Source organism: Eleginops maclovinus, chromosome 11 (genome assembly GCF_036324505.1).
Source record: "Eleginops maclovinus isolate JMC-PN-2008 ecotype Puerto Natales chromosome 11, JC_Emac_rtc_rv5, whole genome shotgun sequence".
Lineage (NCBI taxonomy): Eukaryota > Metazoa > Chordata > Actinopteri > Perciformes > Eleginopidae > Eleginops > Eleginops maclovinus.
This window is the reverse complement of record NC_086359.1, coordinates 8,280,036-8,303,006: the sequence shown is the minus strand read 5'-3', so window position 1 is coordinate 8,303,006 and position 22,971 is coordinate 8,280,036. Positions and strand designations below refer to the sequence as shown.

The 22,971-nt window shown below is 40.7% G+C and overlaps 1 protein-coding gene across 1 annotated transcript in view; it reads left to right on the top strand.

Annotated features, from left to right (window-relative positions):
- nbeaa (neurobeachin a) overlaps window positions 1-22,971 on the top strand; it is an 81,278-nt gene that overhangs the window by 25,453 nt on the left and 32,854 nt on the right. Inside the window, 11 exon segments of the mRNA XM_063896038.1 lie at window positions 2,487-2,587; window positions 4,448-4,543; window positions 5,205-5,326; window positions 7,776-7,902; window positions 9,022-9,141; window positions 10,334-10,480; window positions 14,515-14,712; window positions 16,002-16,135; window positions 16,818-16,926; window positions 18,031-18,183; window positions 19,925-20,093. Coding sequence (XP_063752108.1) covers window positions 2,487-2,587; window positions 4,448-4,543; window positions 5,205-5,326; window positions 7,776-7,902; window positions 9,022-9,141; window positions 10,334-10,480; window positions 14,515-14,712; window positions 16,002-16,135; window positions 16,818-16,926; window positions 18,031-18,183; window positions 19,925-20,093 — 1,476 coding nt within the window.

The following is a 22,971-nucleotide window of genomic DNA, read 5'->3' as shown; positions in this document are numbered from 1 at the left end:
ATTAGAAATATAACTTGATAACTGTTTATCAAGATAGCAAGCAAAGTGTGTTGATGTTATGCGGGTAGAAGGACCAAAATGTGTAACTATTTTTTGTTTAATTCAGCTTTCCCCACTTATCCTCAACACCCTCAAATGATTGGCCTAGGTAGCGATTTCGTACGGGTAGTGAAGTGCCTTTCTAAATCTCACAAAAAGTATTATATTCTGCATTCCCGATGTGGGCTGTGTGCGTAGGTGGAAACAAACTGAATGTGCCACGTTGAAATCATAACATGAAGCTGAAGATTGAAGCTGCTTCTGGACGAGAAATAATTATCTCTGCCTTTCTTCAAAACCGTACTGTTGGTAAACGTTAGTGCAGAATGGTTGAATAAGCCTTTCACTTTTATCCTCGTAAACAAGACTTTCCTAAAGTTTAGAGCCAAAAGTTGAAACGCATTTCTGATATTTTTCCCGTTTGCCCCGCAGTCAGTCATCCATAACAACCCGCTGGTGGCGCAGAAGCAGAGTAATGACCCCAGTGTGTTTATGTGTGTGCTCTGTACTGAGGGCTTGATTGTTAAACAGCACATTGCTGCCGTCTCTTTACATGATCATATTGACCTTGACCAACCTTTAATGATGCCTGGGAGTGCGTTTCATCTCCTTCCCTCCCCCCCTTAGTGTCCTCTTTGTCCTACCTACCACCGCAGGATAATGTGCTTTTATAACTTCTATGACTTATTACTGCTCATCACAGCAGAGCCACTTAACTCAGTTTAATGACAATTCTCAAATATTACCTTTCTCAGCCATGAGTTTAACACTTTTCACAGACTGTTTAAAAGGACCTACATGGATTGATCATACCAAAAACAGACCTTAGGGCTTTTGAATCTAGGACATTGTGTATTGCGTTTCATCCCCTAACACCTCAGCCAGCTAGCCTTCTGCTTTATTCCCAATCGCTGGGCTCTGGGTAATGATATATTGTGGGAAGTCTATTCATATCTAGCAGGCGTATTGGGAAAGAGGAGACTTTGAAAGCAGATTGCCTCACTCTGAGAACCTCTGCCATATCCACACTGAACTGCGACTGATGCATGTGAAGTGAAAGGCAATGAGGCAGGAAGGTCATTAGACAATTATCTTTAAACACAATTGATTTCGTTTTTAATTATCTGCTTAAATATTCAGGAGAACTATTTTTTTGTCAATTTCATGACCAAATACATCTTGGGTGATGCTCTTATTTGCTTCATTTTCAAAAGTTTTATACTTAATATGAAGCTAGAGCTAGCAGGAGGTTAGCTTAGACTTGTGTAATTTCTAGTCAATAGTCAGACAAAAAAAACATTTCAGATTTTAAGTCTGTGTGCTTTAAAAAGGATGTGGGTAGGTATATCTTTAAGGTGAGGCTGGCTGTTTCCCTCTGCTTACAGTACTTTTGCTATGCTTGGTTAATAGTCTGACGGTGTACCTCCATATATAGCGTAACCACAAGAGAAAGGCATTTTGAATCGGCCCTCTGCAAATTCTAAAAGTATAATGCAATATGGCCCACAAATTAAACATTTGCTTCTCAAATATATATGTTCAAATATATTAATGAGCCCTATTTTCAAACAAATGTAGTCATTTAAAATGTAAAACATTTTCTAACAAAAAAAAAAAACCACCAATAACTTTTTTCTATAACGAGCTTTATATTGAACCTTCATATTTACTCTTATTATCAGCAATCTGAGGCTTCTGTTTTAAGGAATGAGCTGCCAACAAAATAAATGAAACCCTAAAGACAGATGGGATGCAGACAGTTTTTTTCTGAAAGCGTTTTCGAGTATCGCGCATTATTCACCTACATTTGATTTGTTTTGCTAACTTATGAGGCAATATTCACCTCTGTAAGTGGCCCAGCTCTCTGTATATTTTTCCGTGTGTGGCCCTTGGTGAAAAAAGTTTGGACACCCCTGGTTTAAGATAGGTAGTTTTCCACTTAAGACTCATTCATTTAAAACGATATGTATCCAGGAGTTTATTTATACAATGCAGAATTTATGATTCAGCGTTGTTAACAAGCCTCTGGTACACACTGCGAGCCTGTCACTGTTAGATCAATAATCTTTCTCCAGAATTGCTGACTCATCCTCTAAGTAATACATGACTCCTTGTTTGCAGCCAGTAGCCCAGAGTACTTCACACAGTTTCCCAGTGTTTGGCCTTGTATTACTGTACCTGAGGTATTAAGATCAATATATACCAACACAACTATGGTTTACATCGCGATGTACACATTCAAGTAATGCTGTGCACAGTAATTCAAGGTTGTTTGAGAACTCATTTGAATTTTTGACTGTGCTGATTGAAGCTTATCACTCACCGCCCACAAACAGTCTCATTAATAACCTCACTTTATTTTACAAGAAGTGACGGTATAGGGTTCACTAGTAAACACACTGCGTTGTTTTCCGCTCCCTAACTTTCTGCCTCTGTCTGTTCCTCAGACCTCCTGGTGGACATGCTGGGAGTCATGGCCAGTTATAGCATCACAGTGAAGGAGCTGAAGCTGCTCTTCAGTATGCTGAGGGGAGACAACGGCATCTGGGTAAGTGGATCGACAATTGAAAAGGTTTTTTAGTGTGTATCACTGTTGTTTTTTTTCTGTAAGTATGGCATAAGGAATATTTTAGTTTGCAGGTATTGGGTAACAAATTATAACATCGCAAAAAATAACCATTACTTTTATATTTGGATATACTGTGTAGATTTAAAACAAATGTGTAAAGCTATACTATATTTAAAGTTCTTCCACTCCAACGTGAGAGTCAGATTCAAACACCTTCCGTGGCTCTACTGGCAGCACAATAAGAGATCATTTATTAAACTCTCTAAAGTTTTTGATGTTTCTGGACAGTTAACTAAACCAGTATTCATGATTGAAGTTATATAATAACACAAAAACACATTTGATAGTAAAAGTAAAAGCAACACTTGTTAATTTGACTATTTATGCTTTAATTGTTTTTAAATCAAAAGAGACTGATGTTAAAAATAATAAACAGTAACATTTTCTGATTTGCCAACGCTCTACAATTAATAGTCAGTGAATCTACATTTATTTTATACCCAATTAATTAAACAGCATGATCTTGTTTGTATGTCATTAGTCTGGATGTCACTGGTTATTCTAATAGACTACAATAATAGACTGTGTGTGTGTGTGTGTGTGTGTGTGTGTGTGTGTGTGTGTGTGTGTGTGTGTGTGTGTGTGTGTGTGTGTGTGTGTGTGTGACTGTGTGGATTGATTTGCGAGTGTATGACAAGGCAAGGGCAATTAAGATCTCGTGTAGCATTTATTTTCTGCTGGTAATCAGCATAATTAATGCAACAAATTATTTTTGTGAGATTGATAGAGCCATGATGAACAAACAGTGGCGACCTAATCAGCTGTGAAGAAACAGTCTGCATTGTGTCCTCCAGGTGAATCCTTTTGGGAAGGTTGACATGTTATCAGCACACTGACACATATTCACTCTCTCCTTTTTCATGCCAATGTTTTGAAAGTACACTTTGTAACTCACAATGCACGGCAGATCTTTAAGAAACCTTTTATTTCTCTTAAATGACCCCCATATTTATCAAAATTGACCCAAACATTATTCAATATTTAGAGTCTGCTTTAATTGAAGAATTATCCGAATACTTTGGAGATAAAAAAGGTCTTCTGGTTGCTGGTTAATGTTTATTGTACATTTAGAGCTACTTCATTAAGAGAATTATTCAGGAGTCGAGCATCGGGAGCTCTTAGTGCAAATTCCACTCACAGTGCCACTTATTGTCGCCATCTTTACCGCTCCCTGCAGTTTGCTGATTGGCCCTGCCGTCAGTCGCTGGGTTTAGTTAAAACATTTTAAAGAGACACATGGGATGGTTCTGAGAGGCTATAGCTTCCCCTCTGCCACCCCTGCTCATGTGTAGGCTTAGCTAGGTGTACAGCCTAGAAGTCGCTGGGGTGCACAAGTCAATACACCGTCGTCCCTTCTCGTTAATCTCCCCTGGACTGAGGCTCCGGGATGACCACACTGTTCACTGATCAGTGATCCATGGTGAGACCCTCATCCATCCCTTCAGCCTTCTCTCTCCACCTTCTCTTTCTGATAACTACAATAAGCCCATACACCTCGCTCCAATTTCCCAGTCGTTTCCAATTTCTTCTCCCCCAGCGACCCTCTCGAGAGACACATTGATTTAGGGTTGCCATGGTATTGATGAGGTGTTGTCGGAGAAGGGCGGAGGTGATTGAAGAGTTATTGATCCAGCGGGGTTGTGGTAGAGATGTGAAGTCACTCCATGTTTTTTGTTGTTGTCTTTAAAAAGAGGCTCCTGCTGTGCCTCTGATAATCTGCAGATATCAAATATTAACCCCCCTCTCCTTTTCTCTTCCTATTTCTCACCTCTCTTCCAGCCAAGACATGCTATCAAGCTCTTGTCAGTGTTGAACCAGATGCCTCAGAGACACGGTCCTGATACCTTCTTCAACTTTCCAGGACGCAGTGCAGCGGTGAGTCTAACCAGTACAATAATAAAAAATATATAATAATACGCTTTATTTGTATAGCACCTCTCATAGAAGAAGGGCAGTCTAAAGTGCTTCACAGAAGACAATTCACATCTCTTAAAATAGTCTGTAGAAATGTATTTCATAAAGAATACAGTTAGCATTGAAATATGTACAAATAAACATAAAAAGAGCTTAGCATAGGTTTACAAAGCAAAATAATGGCAGTGATGGGATGGTAATGATAATAATAATCGCACACACTTTGGCGACAGTTTAAAATGCATCTGAGTGCATTTACAAAGTGCAGCAGAGAGCAAGTCTTAGCTCCTTAAAAGGCTAAACCGAGCTTCCACCGAGCAGTCTATCGGTATTTTGTTCCGTAGCTTTGGGGCGTAATCGACGAAGGCTGCATCACCAATCTTCTTTATACACACACACACTGGAGCAGTATTATCAAGCAATTAGGCAAATGTATTCTTTGTGCACCCTCACTGCTGAAGACACTTTCATGGCCTTCTTTGTGGCAGTTAGTCAGCGCGTTTTAATTGGCACTTTTCTCCAGCAGTGCAAGAGGTGATGACTGACTGAGTGCTGTATTGATTGCTCTAAGCATTCGCAAGATCTGATCTGATCTGATGTGTGTATCCTCCCCCCACCCCAGGCCATAGCTTTGCCGCCAATAGCCAAATGGCCTTACCAGAACGGATTCACTATCAACACTTGGTTCAGGCAGGATCCACTCAACAACATCAACGTGGATAAAGACAAACCGTACCTCTATTGGTAAGTATAACACCATTCATTTGGTCGATTTCATTATAAAAATACTTCATTGGCACTGGGAATAAAAGCATTAGGGACTCTTTTGCTTTGCAGCTGTCTGAGATTTTCCATCTGCAACCAATTTTTAATTCTTTGTCTGTTTTGCTGACCCCATAACATCACGTTGATTTTGTTGCCAGCGCAGTTAAAGATGAATCAAAGACATCACTTGGTAAACATCAGGTGTTTTTGTTTGCCCTTCAGCATCACGGAATAAGGGTTTATTCTCTTTAGACTCTCCATTTCCAGCACTCAAGCAGAGGAAAATAAAGCTGCTGTAATACCATCTCTCCTTCCGACAGCAGTCCTCAATGCTGTTCAGTATAAGAATGTGTACTGGTTGTGTAAGATTTTTACCTTTTGTTGACCGTACAAGCTGCCTTCTCTGCTTCTGCCATCACTATTGATCCAAGCAAAGAGAAGCACACAGCGGAAGAAAGCAAGTTCAGCCCTGCTTCTACTGAATGTCAAAAAGACTTCTGGTTAAAGTAAGAAGAAGCTAAGTGAAGTAAGCATGAGTGACGCAGTTTCAGGGTGAGTGCACTGTACTTAAACACAGTATGAAAAGGTATTTAATGGACTGCAGACTTTTGTTCAGGTCGAATAATCTCCAACTTTAGCTTTCAGCACTTTACTGGACAGGTGATTTAAGTGCTGTTCAGGTAACAAAGGTTATATTTTCACTGATTGGTTTCAGGATTTGGTATAAGAACAGCAAAATGCAAAACTGCGCGATGGTGTTAAATAATTAATAATCACATTTACAGTGATTTTGAATTATTATTTGTTTAACTAGTTCCTTAACTGACCCATGATAAACATTGAACTCATTAGAGTGAATGACACAGACAGGAAGTTAATAGAAAAACAGATAATGAATTGCAGTGTAACTTTAAATGTCAAGGCACTCCATTATAAGTGCACCGCCTGGAGGACGACTCCGTGAGTCGTGCAGTTGTGGACCTCGATGTAAGCGGTGTAAGTGCAAGCCACTACGAGGCTTCTTTAGCTTTGACCTTTTATTTAATTAAACTCCTTTATTCTGCTTCTTGGCTTCTTCCCTCAACCTCTGCACTCTGTGACGCTAACCAGCGCCACCCCCCCCCCCCCCCCCCCTCCTCACTGTCAAGTTTTAATTCATTATGAACAGAAAGGTTTTGCTTAACAAGCGGGGAAGCTGGTAGTCTGCAGGATGTATGATCCGAATACTCTCCCGATATCATCCCAGGGATGAGCTCTGATCATGGCGAGTGTCAGGATGTAATCATGTTGCCCTAGTAACCGTTTGTCAAGTTGTCATGGTAAGTGTGGAACGAGAGCCCAGGTCTTATCATCCTCCCCCAGATGCAGCTGCTTCTCCAGCCGCCTGTGTTACAGTATAGCGGCTCCACGGCTGCATGAAGGCCGCGATAACACACTACATGCTCTCCTAACGGGCACCAGGGATTCTCTCAAGAGGGATTTATATCTGCTCTCTGGCTCCGCTATTTGTGTGATCCTTCTCGGCCTGTTTTAGAAGTGAAATGTGCTTTGTTGTTTTTGTGAAGAAGCTTAGCTGCTAGACTGGGTTTTAAATGGAGTTTACCAGTGCAGGAGGAGAAACAATAAGGTGGGAAAACAGAGGGAAGAGGATTAGTAGTGTTCCTCCACAAACCTGTGATCTGGAACTCTTGGTGAACCACTTTAAAATCTGTCTTTTCATTCTTAAATATGTGCTATGTGAAAGGTGCACTACTAGTGGTTTGTTTGGCAGGATTTATTTTGTTACAATTATGTCTGGGAAAGAATGGTTAATTTCCTTTTGGTGGATTTGACCTTTTGCTAGCAATAGCATTCTGAAACATATTATTTACAAAACAACTGGTCGGACAATTCAAACCGGACAACGCAGTCGATATGTAATATATTTGCCAAGTGTTTGCTTTATTTTTTTGTACCATCCATTCGAAAGCGTCATTCATTCATTTTCACTCAAATCTAATGAAACTGTAAGACCATTCATTAAGAAGAACCAACATTACTTTGATTAAGACCGCTTATTCTTTATTAGTTATTTTCTCACATTCCCCTTCACATCCAATAGTACTCCAATTTAGATGAACAGTTTCTTTAACAAGGGCTCACAACATGTGTAATGTCTCAAATCCCAAAAATTCAACATGAGAATATGAAAAACTTAATGTATAAAAATCAAATCAATAATACCACTGAGAATGTAAATAACACATGTATAACACAAATTAAAAACACATATTACAGTAATACAGTCTAATATACAGTACTTAGGAAAATATCCATTGCCAGAACATTTCCAAAATAAAAATTCCTCATTTTAAAGAAGCCACACTGAGCCCTTAGTTTTTATCTGACTGTCATTTTTTAAAACCCTGGTCTTGAATTTTTTTTGCAGTTTTCGCACCAGTAAAGGAATTGGTTACTCTGCTCACTTTGTGGGAAACTGTCTCATCGTGACATCATTGAAGTCAAAAGGAAAAGGCTTTCAGCACTGCGTGAAATATGACTTCCAGCCTCGCAAGGTAAGAAAAACACACACTAACCAAACAATTTTGGTTTTGCACACACTGTGGTAACCTTGTGCCACTTGTCAGACGACACGGCATCGAAAGTGTGCTGCTGCTCGCTTCTTCTAGCTGCCGCGCTCTCACCAGGAGTGTTGATGAGTGTAGATAAGGTCTGTCAATTAAGACCTGCACACTGCCACTCTGCCGCATCGTCAGCGTTCTGCTACGGCTCTGCACACATAAACACACATTCACTTGATGAGATGGCCTTCTGCAGGATTTGCTGACTACCTAACAACGTTCCCAGTGGTTCCATTATATCAATTTATAAGTCCCCATGTCTCGCAGGATCTTGACCACCCTGTGCATGTGTGTGTGAGTGCAAGTGTAGTATTGTCCACTTCTAAGCAATGCATTTACCAGCAAAACAATTTTTAGCCTCGCCTCCTTCTCCCTCAGTCCTTCTCACAGTTACATTTTCCCTCCAGGTGTCTAGTGTCACCAGGGGAAATGGCTAATCAAAACACATGCACAATTTCAATGCTGCATTAATGAGAGCAAAAGGGAAAGCTTTGGAAAAGAATTATGACGAATCAATGAGGGTAACACGTATTAAACCTCAAGATTGGCTTACCCTCTTATAAAGACCTAATGCTGAAGAGGAAATTCTCAGTATTGCCAGAGCCAGACATCTTGACATAGTACACACAAGTACAAAACTACATCTTAAAGGAGTCATTGCACAGCACCCTGCCATAGTAATATTGTTTCCCAAAAGTGTGTGTTTATTGATTAATAAGAGCAAAGGTGCAAACAACACATTACTTAGACTGCTTAGTCTAGCCCATATATTGGATTTGGCAATGAAATATTATACAAAAGCAAAACATATAGAACCTGTAAAGCAGCAACACCAGTCACCTGTTATGGTGGAGTCATTCGTTAGGATAACATTTAAACACAACAACATGGAAATATTAGAAAACAGCACTTTCTGACATCTAAAACATGATAAAAACACAACAGTTTTGAAGGTAAGCTGAAGGTAAGACCCTCAGGGAAAACAAACCAAATGTACTGTTTCATTTTTATTACCACTGGTTTCTTTCCTGATGTGTTTCTTTTTATTTCCAGTGGTACATGATCAGCATTGTCCACATCTACAACCGCTGGAGGAACTCTGAGATCCGTTGCTATGTCAACGGTCAACTGGTCTCCTACGGCGATATGGCCTGGCACGTCAACACCAATGATGTAAGATGTTGGCTTATCACAGAGGCATTGTGTTGCTATATGAACCGGGGGGACCATGTTTTGCTTTTTGGGGGTTTTCCCTTTCCTGTACTGTCTTATATTGGTTTGTGAGCATGTAAATGGTCTGCAAAAGCAAAAATCCTAAAGCCTTCCCCCCATCTCCAACTCACTGAAACTGGATTTGAGTCACTAGCATAGTGACATGACCTAAGAACATATGAACCTTAAAATGAGCAGAATAGGGCCCCTTTAAATACAAAATGTGATTGATGTTTGTTAAAACATATTTTCTGTAAATCCGATGTTGCTAACAGACATCTGGAACAGCCTCTTAAAACTGGTATTACTCTGGCACCACACTCCCCTCCTGAGGTGATATTGGCAAACGTTTGAGTTTTGCCCTCTGCAGGCATCAGCTGGTGCAGAGGTGCCCTTGGGCTGCGTTCCAGCACACCTCGCCCAAAGTGCAACTTTTCCATTTAGCAGGGGACAGGTACCCGACCTCTCAGTGGCAGCCGAGCCTTTATTACACCTCCTTCACGATTGCGCTCATGACATTGCTGCAATTAGCAAAGTGTTATTCTCTGTAAGAAATTTCATGACCTTGAGCTAAAGATTGTTTCTGTTCACGCAGCTCACAGCAAGAATCGTAAGAAAGATAAATCCACAGTACACAAGTTAAAGAACAAGTGTCTCGATGCTATCAGGGTTTGTTTTGTCCTAAAGGTTGACGAGAAAACACATTTCATCACTTTGAAGATGAGTTAAGATTTCATTATGATAAAGGGTATCAGATGGTTGAAAGAGGAGCAACTAGAAAACCAGCAGCAGCATAGTCTGCTTTTTTTTATTCGTCACTGCAGAATACCACAGACTTATGACCACAGAGTAAACATGAATGATTAAATAACTCTTGAGGCGTCTTAGATTGTGAAGATCAACGCTTCTTCTCAACGGTGTTATGTGTCCTAAAACTGAAAAACACACAAGAGAGAAGCTACGTCTGGCATGCCTGTAGTTTGCACACGTCCAATAACAAGAATTAGTTTAGTGTTTAACTGAAAATCGACTGTACAGGCCATAACAAACCTTGCAAAATGATGAGATCCAAACCCTCTTTGCATGGCACCTCTCAGAGTTATAAATGCTTGATGTCATAATGTTTTCTTGTGTGTCACCCTTTTTTTTCCAGAGTTACGATAAGTGTTTCCTGGGTTCTTCAGAGACGGCGGATGCTAACAGGGTGTTTTGTGGTCAGCTGGGAGCCATTTACGTATTCAGTGAAGCTCTCAACCCAGCTCAGATCTTTGCCATTCATCAACTTGGCCCAGGATACAAGGTGAGACAGCGGACACCTACTGCCTTATCACCCGCCGTACTGCATGTTCCCTCCACGCTTTACTGTGCATCACTGTAATGCACCATTTAGCAGGAAGAATATCCTGGCATCTTGAGGGTCTCATGGTCAGTGTTACTAAATGCTCTCTTACCCTGCGCCAGTGTCAGCTAGATGTAGTTGAGAGGCCATCAATCATTCTCAGGCTGTCAATAGCCTGCGTGTTGATGCCTGGACGAGGGTTTTGTTGTCAGTTAATGTATAAAACGTAGATTTCACATCTTGTGGACATTAATACTGTGGAGCATTTTCAAACTGTAGTTTCAGTTACCTAAGTAAAAGATCTGAATACTTTTTTTACAAACTGATGTCTGGAATTTGCAGTTTGGAAGAACGCGAGGGTGGTTTTGCTTTCAAAGTCAGTAAAGACTGAGAGCTTTGAGTTCCTGTCGTACAAGAATTATTCAAATCCGGCTTTACTAAGTTGGATCTTGAACACTGATGGCTTTATAAATCACCGCATCTGCCTTGTGGCCTGGCTATCAGAGACAGCTAAGATGTCGCAACACGGACAAGGTAGCTTGCCAGCTGTCTGCTTCTTGTTTTAGCAGATTTGCTCGCCTCAGGCCACCTACAGCTTGCTTATGAAGGTGTCTAAAGATGTCAGCAAAATGTTAGCACCATGATACTGCGCAGGGATATTTTAGGCTGCTGATGTGTGTTAACGGCTGCTGGTATTTTAACAGCTCCTTAGAAAAGGCATATATTCAATCAGGAGTTTGCTTTAATTCACCATGACGTGATTATAGGAAGCCGCTGGAGAAACACATTGACAACATGCAAAGCACATGTGAGAGCATAGGCTCTCTCCCCCCAGATGTCACGTAATAGACCAGAGTCCTCTCTTCTTAATGATCACATTCTTTAGGTTTGCTGTTTCTCGGCCATGAATACTGATTCCTCACTCTGTCACAGGCCACAGCTTCCTCAGGCTGATCAGTGAAATGATTGCCTCTCTGCGTGGCGCAGAATGGGCTTCTCAGATGCCCAGAACAGACCATTAAACGGCTCAGTTGTTTCAAAGCCACGGGCATCTGAGCTGCTATTGTAACAATGAGTTTGCGGGTTTCTCGGTCAGATAAAGTAGAGCACCATTGGGACTCCGCTTGTATAACACAGCTTCCTGTCGTAATGCGAATATAAGCCAAACCTTGGTGTGTGTGTGTGTGTGTGTGTGTGTGTGTGTGTGTGTGTGTGTGTGTGTGTGTGTGTGTGTGTGTGTGTGTGTGTGTGTGTGTGTGTGTGTGTGTGTGTGTGTGTGTGTGTGTGTGTGTGTGTGTGTGTGTTGCTTCTTGGTGTTGTCCTGTTCGGTAATGAGGAGCAAAAAGCAGACAGACACTCTGTTCGCTCTGCTAAACAAGCCTTCAGCTATGTCAGGGTGTTCAAGGTCTTCCCGCCTGATGCAGCTCATGATGGCCGACGTGCTGTGTGTACTGGATGTCTGTACATGTGTGCAGCTCTCCACCGCCATGCCCTCCTAATGACAGAAGAAGGTGGACTGTAACATCTTGTTTTCTGCTGTGGATGGGTTATGGTTAAAGGAACTTTTTATATGTGTGTGTGTGTTTTCTGTTAATGTCCTGTCTCACATGTTGATGAGTGTGTTGCTGGTTGCACGCTTCATCACGAGTCCAGATGTCCTCATGGCGGTGTACTGCCAGCAATCTGGCCATAACGTAATTAATGGACCGTGTGACTCTGTCTGGACACCTGCATTTGTGTGTGTGTGTTGTGTATTCCTCAGGGTTTATAAAATCATTGTTGAAAATATTTGTGTTCAGTGAATTTTTTATTAATGTACAATGGATTGATGCATCATTTTACGAGGCTCAGTTTGGTAATAAATGCCTTGTGTCCTCGCACAAAACAGGGATAACTGTCCTAAAAACTAAAATATCTTGATTTAAATAGGTTTTATCTATTCAAGATTCAAGATTCAAGAAGCTTTATTTATCCCGAGGATCTTGAATCTTGAATTAATGAATAGATAAAACCTATTTAAATCAAGATATTTTAGTTTTTAGGATTTTAGATCCTATATCAAGTTCTTGCATGGCTTTTTGGTATCAGTACCGATAATCAAAGTTTAAAATCTGTAATGTATTCTCTCCTTTGATACTCAACCAGTATCTGATTGGTCTAACAACCTCAATAATTTGCCATAATACGTTTTACACCAGGTTTGCCATATTGTAGAGAACTTGCTCTGGAGATACCACTTTGCCGGCCAAGGCTGAGCTACAGTAAATACACTAGAAGTGTGTGTGCGGGTGTGTGTGGGTGTGTTGTTATCACTGAAGGCCAGGGCCGTAACTGCAGCTGTCAGCTGTGACAAGTGTTGAGTTGTTGCTTTATTCCTCTGTGTGTGTTTGTCCAAATAGGTGAGGGACACACATGTTTTTAAGCGTGTTGTGTAAAGCTTTACATACTCGATGTTATATTTGCACTTTTTCTCCCTCTTGCATACTTTTTATGTAGCCTCTTTACATCTCCTAATACTTTAAAGAGTCAGCAACGCCCCTACCTTCAGATACAGTCACTTTAGCACTGCATCATAAATACATGCTCACATTTATGCAGCCACATTTATACTTATACACAAGTACACACACTTCATAAATGGACCACAATCAGTAGGCTTACACAGCAGAAAACATGCATTTGAATAGGTGTTTTCATTTCATATTCAGGCTATTCAGTATTTTCTTCGTGCGGAGGCCTTCAAAAATAAACCGTAGAGCAATTTATTTGTGTTTGTGATTGATTATCCTTTCCACTTGGCCGTTGTTTTCTAGGTTACTTTAAATCGATTTAACTCAGTTGTTTAATGGTATACATTTTTAACGTTGGTCATCAGCTCTTGTATTTCACAATGGAAGTATGACCTCAGATAAGATCGTATTGCTGCCCTGTTATTGCCGTTAATTACTTTCAGAAAATATGTTCTGTTGGCAACAGTGTGTGTGGAAAGTCTGCTTCAGATTTAGATTATAGTAAGCTTTTTGTTTTACGATCGCTCCGACAATGGGGAGGAAGTAAAACGTTAGTGGTTTGAAGCAGTATTCAGCTCCTGGACTAAGATAAGGATGTTACGCAGTGGAAGGGCTGGTTTCTTCAGACGTCTCCATTGTGCACTCTTTGCCTCTGTGAAATTCTGTGCTGCACGGTGGATAAAACAGCTCAGGGCACATTTTCTACAGCAGACTTAAGATGAAAGGTTTAGAACAAGATGGGCCTGCAGGTCTGTGAGCAGCCGGGGGCTTTCCTGTGCAGTCAGGCTGAGCAAGGCACCTGGGGACGCAGCTGCTCGAAGCGCCCCCTTTCCTGGAGCTGCTGCAAAGGGTTACAGAGCAACTACCTAGCCTTTCATTGGCGGGGCTCCATGTGTGTATCAGTACGCTTCAGGATATATGGACCCCCAGAACTCTGAACACACAAAATGCATCCTACACTCCCTACAAAATATGTTTTTTCTTTCAAGTAAGACAAGAAGTTTCCACAGATATGTCAGTCTGTTCTGGGTCAGAACAAGAATCCCCTCAAGTATGACAATTAAAAGGAAAATAGTCCATGATAAAATATTTTAGATTTTATTGGAAAAAAAGGTTGGAAAAAGTGACAATTGTAACATATTATGCAGAAACTGAATAGCACATGTGTCTGTGTACTCTCATGTATGATTTGTCGGTAGGACGTACATTTGGAGATCGGGTCGCCTCTCTCCCACACATCCGGCCCTTTCCCTCTCTTATTCTGAGCTAATTGAATTAGTGCCTGTGTTAGCGCTGTGTTCATTAAGCTAATGCTGTGTTGTTTACACACAGCTCATGCTGCAATTAAGCAGACTCCATTTTTGGTGTTTGACTTGTACACACAGACACACACTTCCCTCGCAGCTGGACAAGTCATTTGTCTCTCTTTTGTTTTTAATGTTTTTCTCACACAACCTTTGACTTCCTTTCTCTCCATCACTGCAGAGCACTTTCAAGTTCAAGTCGGAGAGTGACATCCACCTGGCCGAGCACCACAAGCAGGTGTTGTACGATGGCAAGCTGGCCAGCTCCATCTCCTTCACCTACAACGCCAAGGCGACGGATGCACAGCTCTGCCTGGAGTCGTCGCCGAGGGAAAACCCCTCCATCTTCGTCCACTCACCGCATGCACTCATGCTACAGGTCAGTGTGGCTGGATTCCTCTGAGTGGCTGCTCATTACTTGCATGGCTACAGACCTCTGAATCACCTCTGAATCAACAGCACTTCAAGCATGAAGGATTGATTTGAAATGAAATGTCAGTTTAGTCTGATTATCAGCCAAGGCTGACTCTCACTCAGATGTGGTGCTTTCTACAGAAGAACATCAGTTAAAACAAAAATTTAAAAGCTCTTAAAAGGTAGTTGCCACGGTACCCGGCAGTAAATGCCAATGTTTTGAAGCTCACAATTTTAGCTGAGAGTCTCTATTTTTACTTACTCTTTTGTGGATATTGCCTGTAGTTGTATTCAACAGGTGTTTCGTCTTTTGCTCATTGTGCAAAAAAATGCACCAGCAATTCAGGCACCAATTGAGTCTTATTGTTGACTAGTTGTTTGGTGGAGGTCGCGCATTCAACTTGGTTTATTGAGTAATGGTATCATAAAATAGATAACAGATTCAAACAGGTGCCATTTACAGCTCAATTAAAGTTTTTTAATAACTAATTAATTAACAAAAACATGTAAAAAGTTCTTGTTGAAATCCACAATATTTGCACTGAAGCATCATGAATTAAACTTCAAGTAGGTGGAAATTAGGACGAGTGAAAGGAAGGGTAACAACAAAGAACACTTTGTGCGTCCACTGTAAATCAGGGCTATTTACACTTTATTTAACCAGGTTTGTCCTATTGAGATCAAGGCTCCTCTTTGACAAGAGGAAACCATGCCAATCCTTTCAGCAACACAGAGCTTCAGCAAGTAAATTCAAAGCTCATTTTAATGACTTCAAAAGATCAGTATAAACATTTGCACACAGATCACCTTGACTCAATCGATGTCACTAAAGCTTTGAACGTGTTCAGGGTTACTGAGTTTTAAGGTTTAAGATCAATCTGCAGAAAAACCTGCTTTCTCTCCAATTATGATCGTACTTTTGGTTGGTATTGCAATTTCCCTTATTAAACTTTAATACATCTCAGAGCCTCCCAGGGGCCTATAATACCCGCTGTACAGCAAGTCTAGACAGTGGCAAAAAGGATTCATGTACAAAAGATGATCAACAGTTGATTCTGGCCTTCAAATCCCGTATTCTGGACAGCAAAACAAATGTGTAATGTAGTAATGCTGTATATGAGATCTACTGTGGATGTTCTGCTGTAAGTCTGATATGAGTTATGTATTATTGGCCGTGAGTAATTGAATCTGTGGGTCTGTGTGCACATACAGTATAGTCTTTGTGAGCACTAACAGTGTATTTCCCTCCCACAGGATGTGAAGGCCATTGTTACACACTCCATCCACAGTGCCATCCACTCTATAGGAGGCATCCAGGTGCTGTTCCCTCTCTTCGCTCAGCTGGACTACAAACAGCTCAATGACTGCAGCGTGGACACCACAGTCTGGTGAGGGGTCTACTAAAAAAGAACCGAGAATCAGTGGCTGCAAGCAATTCTGTGATATAGACGATATAAAAAATGTTAGTACAGTAAACGTTTTTTAATTAATGTGTAAAATCGACTGACGCTGATCCTGGAATGGACCCAGTAACAAACGAGACAAAGAAGCTATAAGAGAAATTAGATAAAGATGAGTTTTCTACGTGTGAGAATTGTTCTTCTATCTGAAGGAGTAAAATTGTAATTATGCTGCGGGCTAGAAATAACTGAATGTAGAGAGCAGGGCATATACGTGTGAAAGAAAGAAGAGTTTTGTTGTTTTCCCTGGAGCGATGAGCCGCTTTGAGAAAGTTGGAGTGTTTTTCTCCCTCCGAAATTGTCTTGATTCCACTCCATCATGTCAGGCTTAATGCAGTTACATATCAGGCAGCATCTCCACATCATAGCTGCATCCGAGAGCATTTGTCAACCATCATCAGGGGGATAACAATAACAAACGGAAATCAATCCTTCCTATTAAAAAGAAATGATGGAGAAGGGGATTGTCAGTACGGGGAGAGGTGAAGCAAACATGCAGCAGGTTTTCTTGCATCTTAACTCATACTCCAGTACCAGTATGTACAAATCTATTGGTGATTTCCACACAGTTTTCCCCTAAAGTGTGTGTCGCACATTGTGTGTGTTGCAGTGCCACTCTGCTGGCGTTCCTGGTGGAGCTGTTGAAGAGCTCAGTGGCGATGCAGGAGCAAATGCTGGGCGGGAAAGGCTTCCTTGTGATTGGATACCTGCTTGAGAAGGTCAGTAATGGACCTCCACAAAGAAAAGTTGTATTACGTTTTCAAGGCTGGTAATTCCCCTGTTCTCATAATGTTTTTATTCCCCTTTATATGCTTTTTAAAAATTTGCTTTACACTCAGATTTCTAGGAACGGCCAGGTGTTTCTATTATTTTGTCTCAAAAGAGTCAATAAGGGAAAGCTTTCTGTAATGCAATAAAGCCCCAAAATAACCAAACAGTTAAAACATATGGTATTATTCATGACCAGAGGTTTTGTTTTAGGACGGTTTTATGTGCTGAGTTTTTGAATTAAGCATGCTTTTTTTTAATATACATTTTTAAAAAAAATGTGGTGTTGTATCTTCTTGCTATAAAAGGAATTCACGGTATGCTAAAAATATGAAAAAAAGGCAGAGATCACCTGAATAACGATACAGACTCAGTTGCTGGTGTAAATTAAATGCTTATCACCTTTGACTGTTAGGCACCACAGGCAATGTGTAACCACGATTACACTTTGTTCCCTTAGCACTGAAAGCATCTCCCGACAGAGTCAATTAAAAACTATAATATAATTCAATGAGTTGTTATTTGTAGATTTTACCAGTGTCAAAAAGTAATCACACTTAAGATTTAATCCATTTTCTCTGTCTGTGCTGACACTCTCACCCACTCTTTATGTCTTTTGTGAAAATATCAAACTGTTAGCATGACAAATGTGCATCTAGCTGCTCTGTATGGATGCACTTTTTATTTTTTATTTTTACAGTTTAAAGAATATTCAATGGTGCTCTTTTGGTAATAGCTTGCCCTTAACATTATAATTAAGGTGTATTTTAAATAGAAATGACTATGAATACAGTGTTTTTGTTAAAGGGGCCCATCTAATGCTTTTTGGTTTTCCCTTTCCTGTAGTGTGTTATATAGCTTTTAGTGCATGGAAACGGTCTGCAATGGTTGAAATCCCAAAGTTCCCATGCAAAAATGTCACAGTTGAAGCAAAAAATACAAATATGGAACCTAAAAATTGACTTATTTAAGACTTAAAACTGTTTACCAAAAAGGTGTTTTAGTGACCATTCTGTCTGGTTAAATCCCTATTTATATCCCCTTTTTTTGTCCAGTCGTCAAGGGTTCACATCACCAGAGCGGTCCTTGAACAGTTCTTGTCCTTCGCCAAGTATCTGGATGGTTTACCTCATGGAGCGCCTCTTCTCAAACAGCTCTGTGACCATGTCCTCTTCAACGCTGCCATCTGGATACACACCCCTGCCAAGGTGTGTTTATTTGTGTGAACCTACTGACTGTGTATGTGTTTTCATGACCTTGCTGCAAAAAGTAACAGCACACGGTGGGTTGAAAAAGAGAATGAATGGGCTGATAGAGCCAGACTTCAGATGTGGAATAGAAAAAGAAGTGCTCTGGAGGATTTGTGTAAAGGAAAGTTGAGGCAAGCATGAAATATAAGACCGAGAGGAAGAGGGACTGACACCTCAGCGCCCATTGCCCTTTACAATAATATGACAAAGGAGGTTACAGGACACTGAGGGAGGAGCGTGCACATCCAAGGGAAGAACAGATCAGGCAAACGTAGGAAACAGAGAAGAAGTGACATTTGAAAAGACCCCAGGACAGGAGAGAAATGTGTAGGCTCTTTTTTCCTTCTCTACTAGATGCGAGTGTTCGTGGCATTCCCCCTAGGACCAGTCAGCGCTTGCCTCAATTATTGTCAGAACTTCCTGACTCCTTTTCTCTTCCCTTTGACCTTAAGATGTGATTTGCTCCTGGGTACAGCAATATCACTCTACAGGGTCTGAGGGCGTTAAGACAGAAGAAATGCGACTGAGCATTTGCTGCGGTTCAGGAGAACAAGGCAGCTCTGAAAGTCAGACTCTAACACAGATGAAACATATCAGCCTTAGTCGAATAAGTCCTAACAGACGAAACCGAGTGATAGCCTTTTGGCTTTATACCTTCAAATGAGTGCCAATAAAGGAAATGACAATGAACTGCCAGTAAACATGAATACAATCCAGAAGGGTCGTGATGAAAGAACAATACAGAAATAATACGTTTAGTAAGCATCAACAAAATAATAATCTCATCCTTTAATGTTTCCTCCGCTGTCTCTATAATTGTATTATTATAACCTTCATCATTGGCAAGAATAGCATAGGTCATATCCCGGACAGGAAACATTTCATAAATGAATCACATCTGAAGAACATAGAGAGCCTTTCTGGTAAACCTAATCCTCTCAGAGGTGGAGAAATATTTAATACGAGCTATTGCAGCCCAAAGCTGAACCTGTTGTAAATCGTAGCAGATAAACACATGGGCTTCTGAGAAAAGTAACTCAGAGAATCCCTTTCAGATAAGCTGTGATAATGTACAGTCAGTCTAAGGCACTCCGTTAATTTCATCCTCTTAACCAGATCTACCTCGTTAAGGCCCGCCCGTAGCGTCGTGGTCACAGTAATGAGCTCAGAGATTTGAGTGAGCGAGGAATATTAAGAGAAAGGGAACACAAAGAGACAGGGAAGGAAAAGACAATTGGAAAGCGCCCTCCTTTAAATGTCAGCGCTGCGTAAGATGCACCTCAGATGCTTCACTTCATGCTCCAGGCACAGAAAAACATCAAAAAACAGCAGAGCAGAAAATATTACAGCTCAGCCTGGAGGGTTGATTCCTTTTTAACCCCCTATGTGGCTCTCTTTTCCCCCAAAAAAACTCCTTCTGTTTGAACACCATAAACACACACGGATCATTTGTTTCTCACCCGCAGGCGCCTGACAGTTTGTATTCGTTTGTGTTTAATTTACACATATTTACACACACATATCCTTTATTCAACCTGGTTAAAGTTACATTGAGATGAAAGTCTGTGACCCGGCTAAGTAGGCAGCTTGTAACACTTAACGTGTGAGTGTAACACCAACAAGCAGACAGATACAATATCACACTATGCAAATAATTGAGCATTATTGACGTTTCGTAACTGGGTGTTTGTGTATCCAGGTCCAGCTATCCCTCTACACATACCTGTCGTCTGAGTTCATCGGCACCGCCACCATCTACACCACCATCCGCCGAGTGGGCACCGTCCTGCAGCTCATGCACACTCTCAAGTACTACTACTGGGCCATCAACCCGCTGGAGTGCAGTGGAATCAACCCCAAAGGCCTCGGTAAGTTCACTCCTGCACACAATTTGAACACAAGGAGTGATTTTCACTGTAAGAAGTAGAAAATAGAAAGTCTCTTTTACTTTTAGTAATGAACACTCAAGATTTTAAGACTGTCTCAAAGGTTTTTATTATTCATTCGCTACAGTGAAGTGATGACATTGAACATCTTTGATCCCGAGCTCCTCCAACAGTGCAACATATTATAAAAGGACATAAGACAAAATAATAATAAAATAGAAATAATAAAATAAAACTGAGACTAAGACTTTGTGTATCAGTCATTTTTCTCTCTCAAAATTATCCGACAAACCTCATCTCCTCTTTTGCTTTACTGTCTCTTTCTCAGTCTTTATATGTCTTTAACACTTATACCATGTCTTATTGACACAATGTTTTACTGTATTTTTACAGCACCATGAAAAAAAGGGACACACAGCTTTAGAGAAAATGTAAAGAAGACATTTATCCAAAAACATAATGATAATGGGGACACACATCAAATATACTTACGTATCATCTGTCAGTTTGTCCATCTTCTATGGTTTAGGTGTGTGAAGTCACAGGGAGATTGGGCCAGGATGACCACACAAAGCATTGACTCATGTGTGCAATTTAAGTTGTCACAAACTCCAACCCAAGTGCCCGTCAAACAGCCAAACGATGTCTAAACCCCCTCCCTCTACACCTCTCTGACATCAGAATATGAGGAGGCTGTGCCAGACCGTTACTGTAGCTTTCTGACAAGCATGCAGTGATTTGGCAGGTATGCAGAGGTGACAAAGTAAGCAGGGTTTAAACTTCGACAGATTCTATTAATACTTTTTGAGCTTCAGTTCAACAGTGCCCTTGCAGAAAATGGAAACTGCTTTTAATTGTGGTTGATGAGGATTTTCAGGATGATTACTAAAGAGGTTTCAAATTAGTGTCAATTTGCAGCTGAAAGTCAAAAGTCTGGGGGACTTGAATGGATAATGGATGTCTAATGGCTTTAGAAATGTGCAAAAACATCTTATGTAATGTCAGGTCAAATCATTACAGCTTCCTTAAATTGCACAAAATATGGATGGCTATTTGATCTTCATTTCAACATGGAGATAATGACAGGAAGTAAGTGCTCATTTAATCTAAACACATCTCTCCCTTTCCTTAACAACCACTGTCTAGTTGCTCACGAACAAGACTGAACGGCTCCCTTTTTCAAGCGTTTCTGAATATTTGAGTGCGAATAACACTTTTGGGGAAAAAAAGGTTCTCAAGAAGAAGGACAGTCTGGCCTGGGAAGACTGTGTTCCCCAAAAACGATTTTCATTTTATTATTTTAAATAGAAATACATGCACATCCTTTGGAGCTTCCTGAGAATGCAGTGTGTCTGGTGATACCACAGCTATTTGTCCATATTTTACAAATAATAGCAGTGTTATGAAATGCACCGTATCCCAAACATCCCATTTTATGTTTTCCTCTGTATCGGTGTTAACAGAGCCTCTGTTGCCTCACACCACAGCTTCAGAAAGGTCGGAGCCGGCCTTTATCTTTAATCAACCTCATCTTTTGCCCGGGACCCTCCACGGACTATGAGACGCATCTCATGTTGCCATGGCAGCGGACGGGTTTGATTGGCAGATCCAAGGGAGCTTTTGGAATTTTAATCGACTGGCTGTCTGGTTTCCTTTCGCTTTTCCGATATTGCTGTTTGACGGCGGGGATTCAGCCCCATGAAGAAGCTCTGATAACCGTAGCAATTAGCCTCAGATGTGCTAATGGCCGTTCAAAGCTGAAGGATGTGCTAGTTGTGGGTTGGACGTCTGCATTGGTGCTTGTACTTGCCTTTACTGTAGGAGTGTGATATGCATTGATGGAATTAATTTGCATAGTAATGGACAGATATTTTGAGCCAACAATGGGCTCAGTGGGTAGAAATGTACTTAACTGTGCCTCAGTCTGAAGTAATGAGGTTGAAGTCAAGTTGCACAGTACATTATTTTTTGTCCTAGGTGTATTTTTACCCTGCACCTGCTTTGAAACTCTTCTTAGAAATACATAGTTCCTCTCCAAGGTTACCTCTTATTTGACAAATGGCTCCATTTTCAAGTTTCAAAATTGCTAAAGTACAAAGAGAGGGAACGTATACCGTGACAACAAAAAAAAAAAACACCCTAAGGCTTTTTACAAAAGTTAGGTAAGGTTAATTGATTTTAACACTTCAGCTAAAATATATTCCAAACAAAACTTTGATATAAAAGCTTTTAGTGTGTGTGTAGTTATTGCTAGGAATAGGCACATATTTTATGTAGAAACATACGCTCACGCAGAACGTGCATTGGATCATTACCATAAAAAGAAAAAGCTCCTTAGACTTCTTACAGGTTGTCAGTAAGGGCCAGAACAAAACCGTTGTCCCCAATTACCGGATAAACCCATTGAGTCAGATTAAGATAAAAAAGAGCCCAGGAGAAAGAGCATTCATTCTGAAGAGTAAAAGACGGTAATTAATATTGCCCCTGAGAAGTGGCTTGAATGAATATAAGCGTTGAAATCCTCTTAAAGGACGCTTAAAACGGAGGTCACCTTCGCACACGCTCACCTGATGCGTCCACGTTTGACACAGAGCTGCTGCGTAACCGTGATGGATGGCGTGTTTCAATACTCCACCGATGTGTAGCAGCCTGATGGATAATGATGATGAATCGCAGGGGACTTCTTCAGTGTCATGTTTCGGCTTTGTGAAGAGCAGGTGAACAGATTGAAACCTGTACACACATTATTCAAGGGCAGCTGAGCAAGACAAAAATCTAAGTAGAAAAGCTTCTTTCCTTCTTCCATACCTTCAGTTTTTTTTGTATGTTTCTGTTTGCTTTACCTCTCCTATCAAAGCAG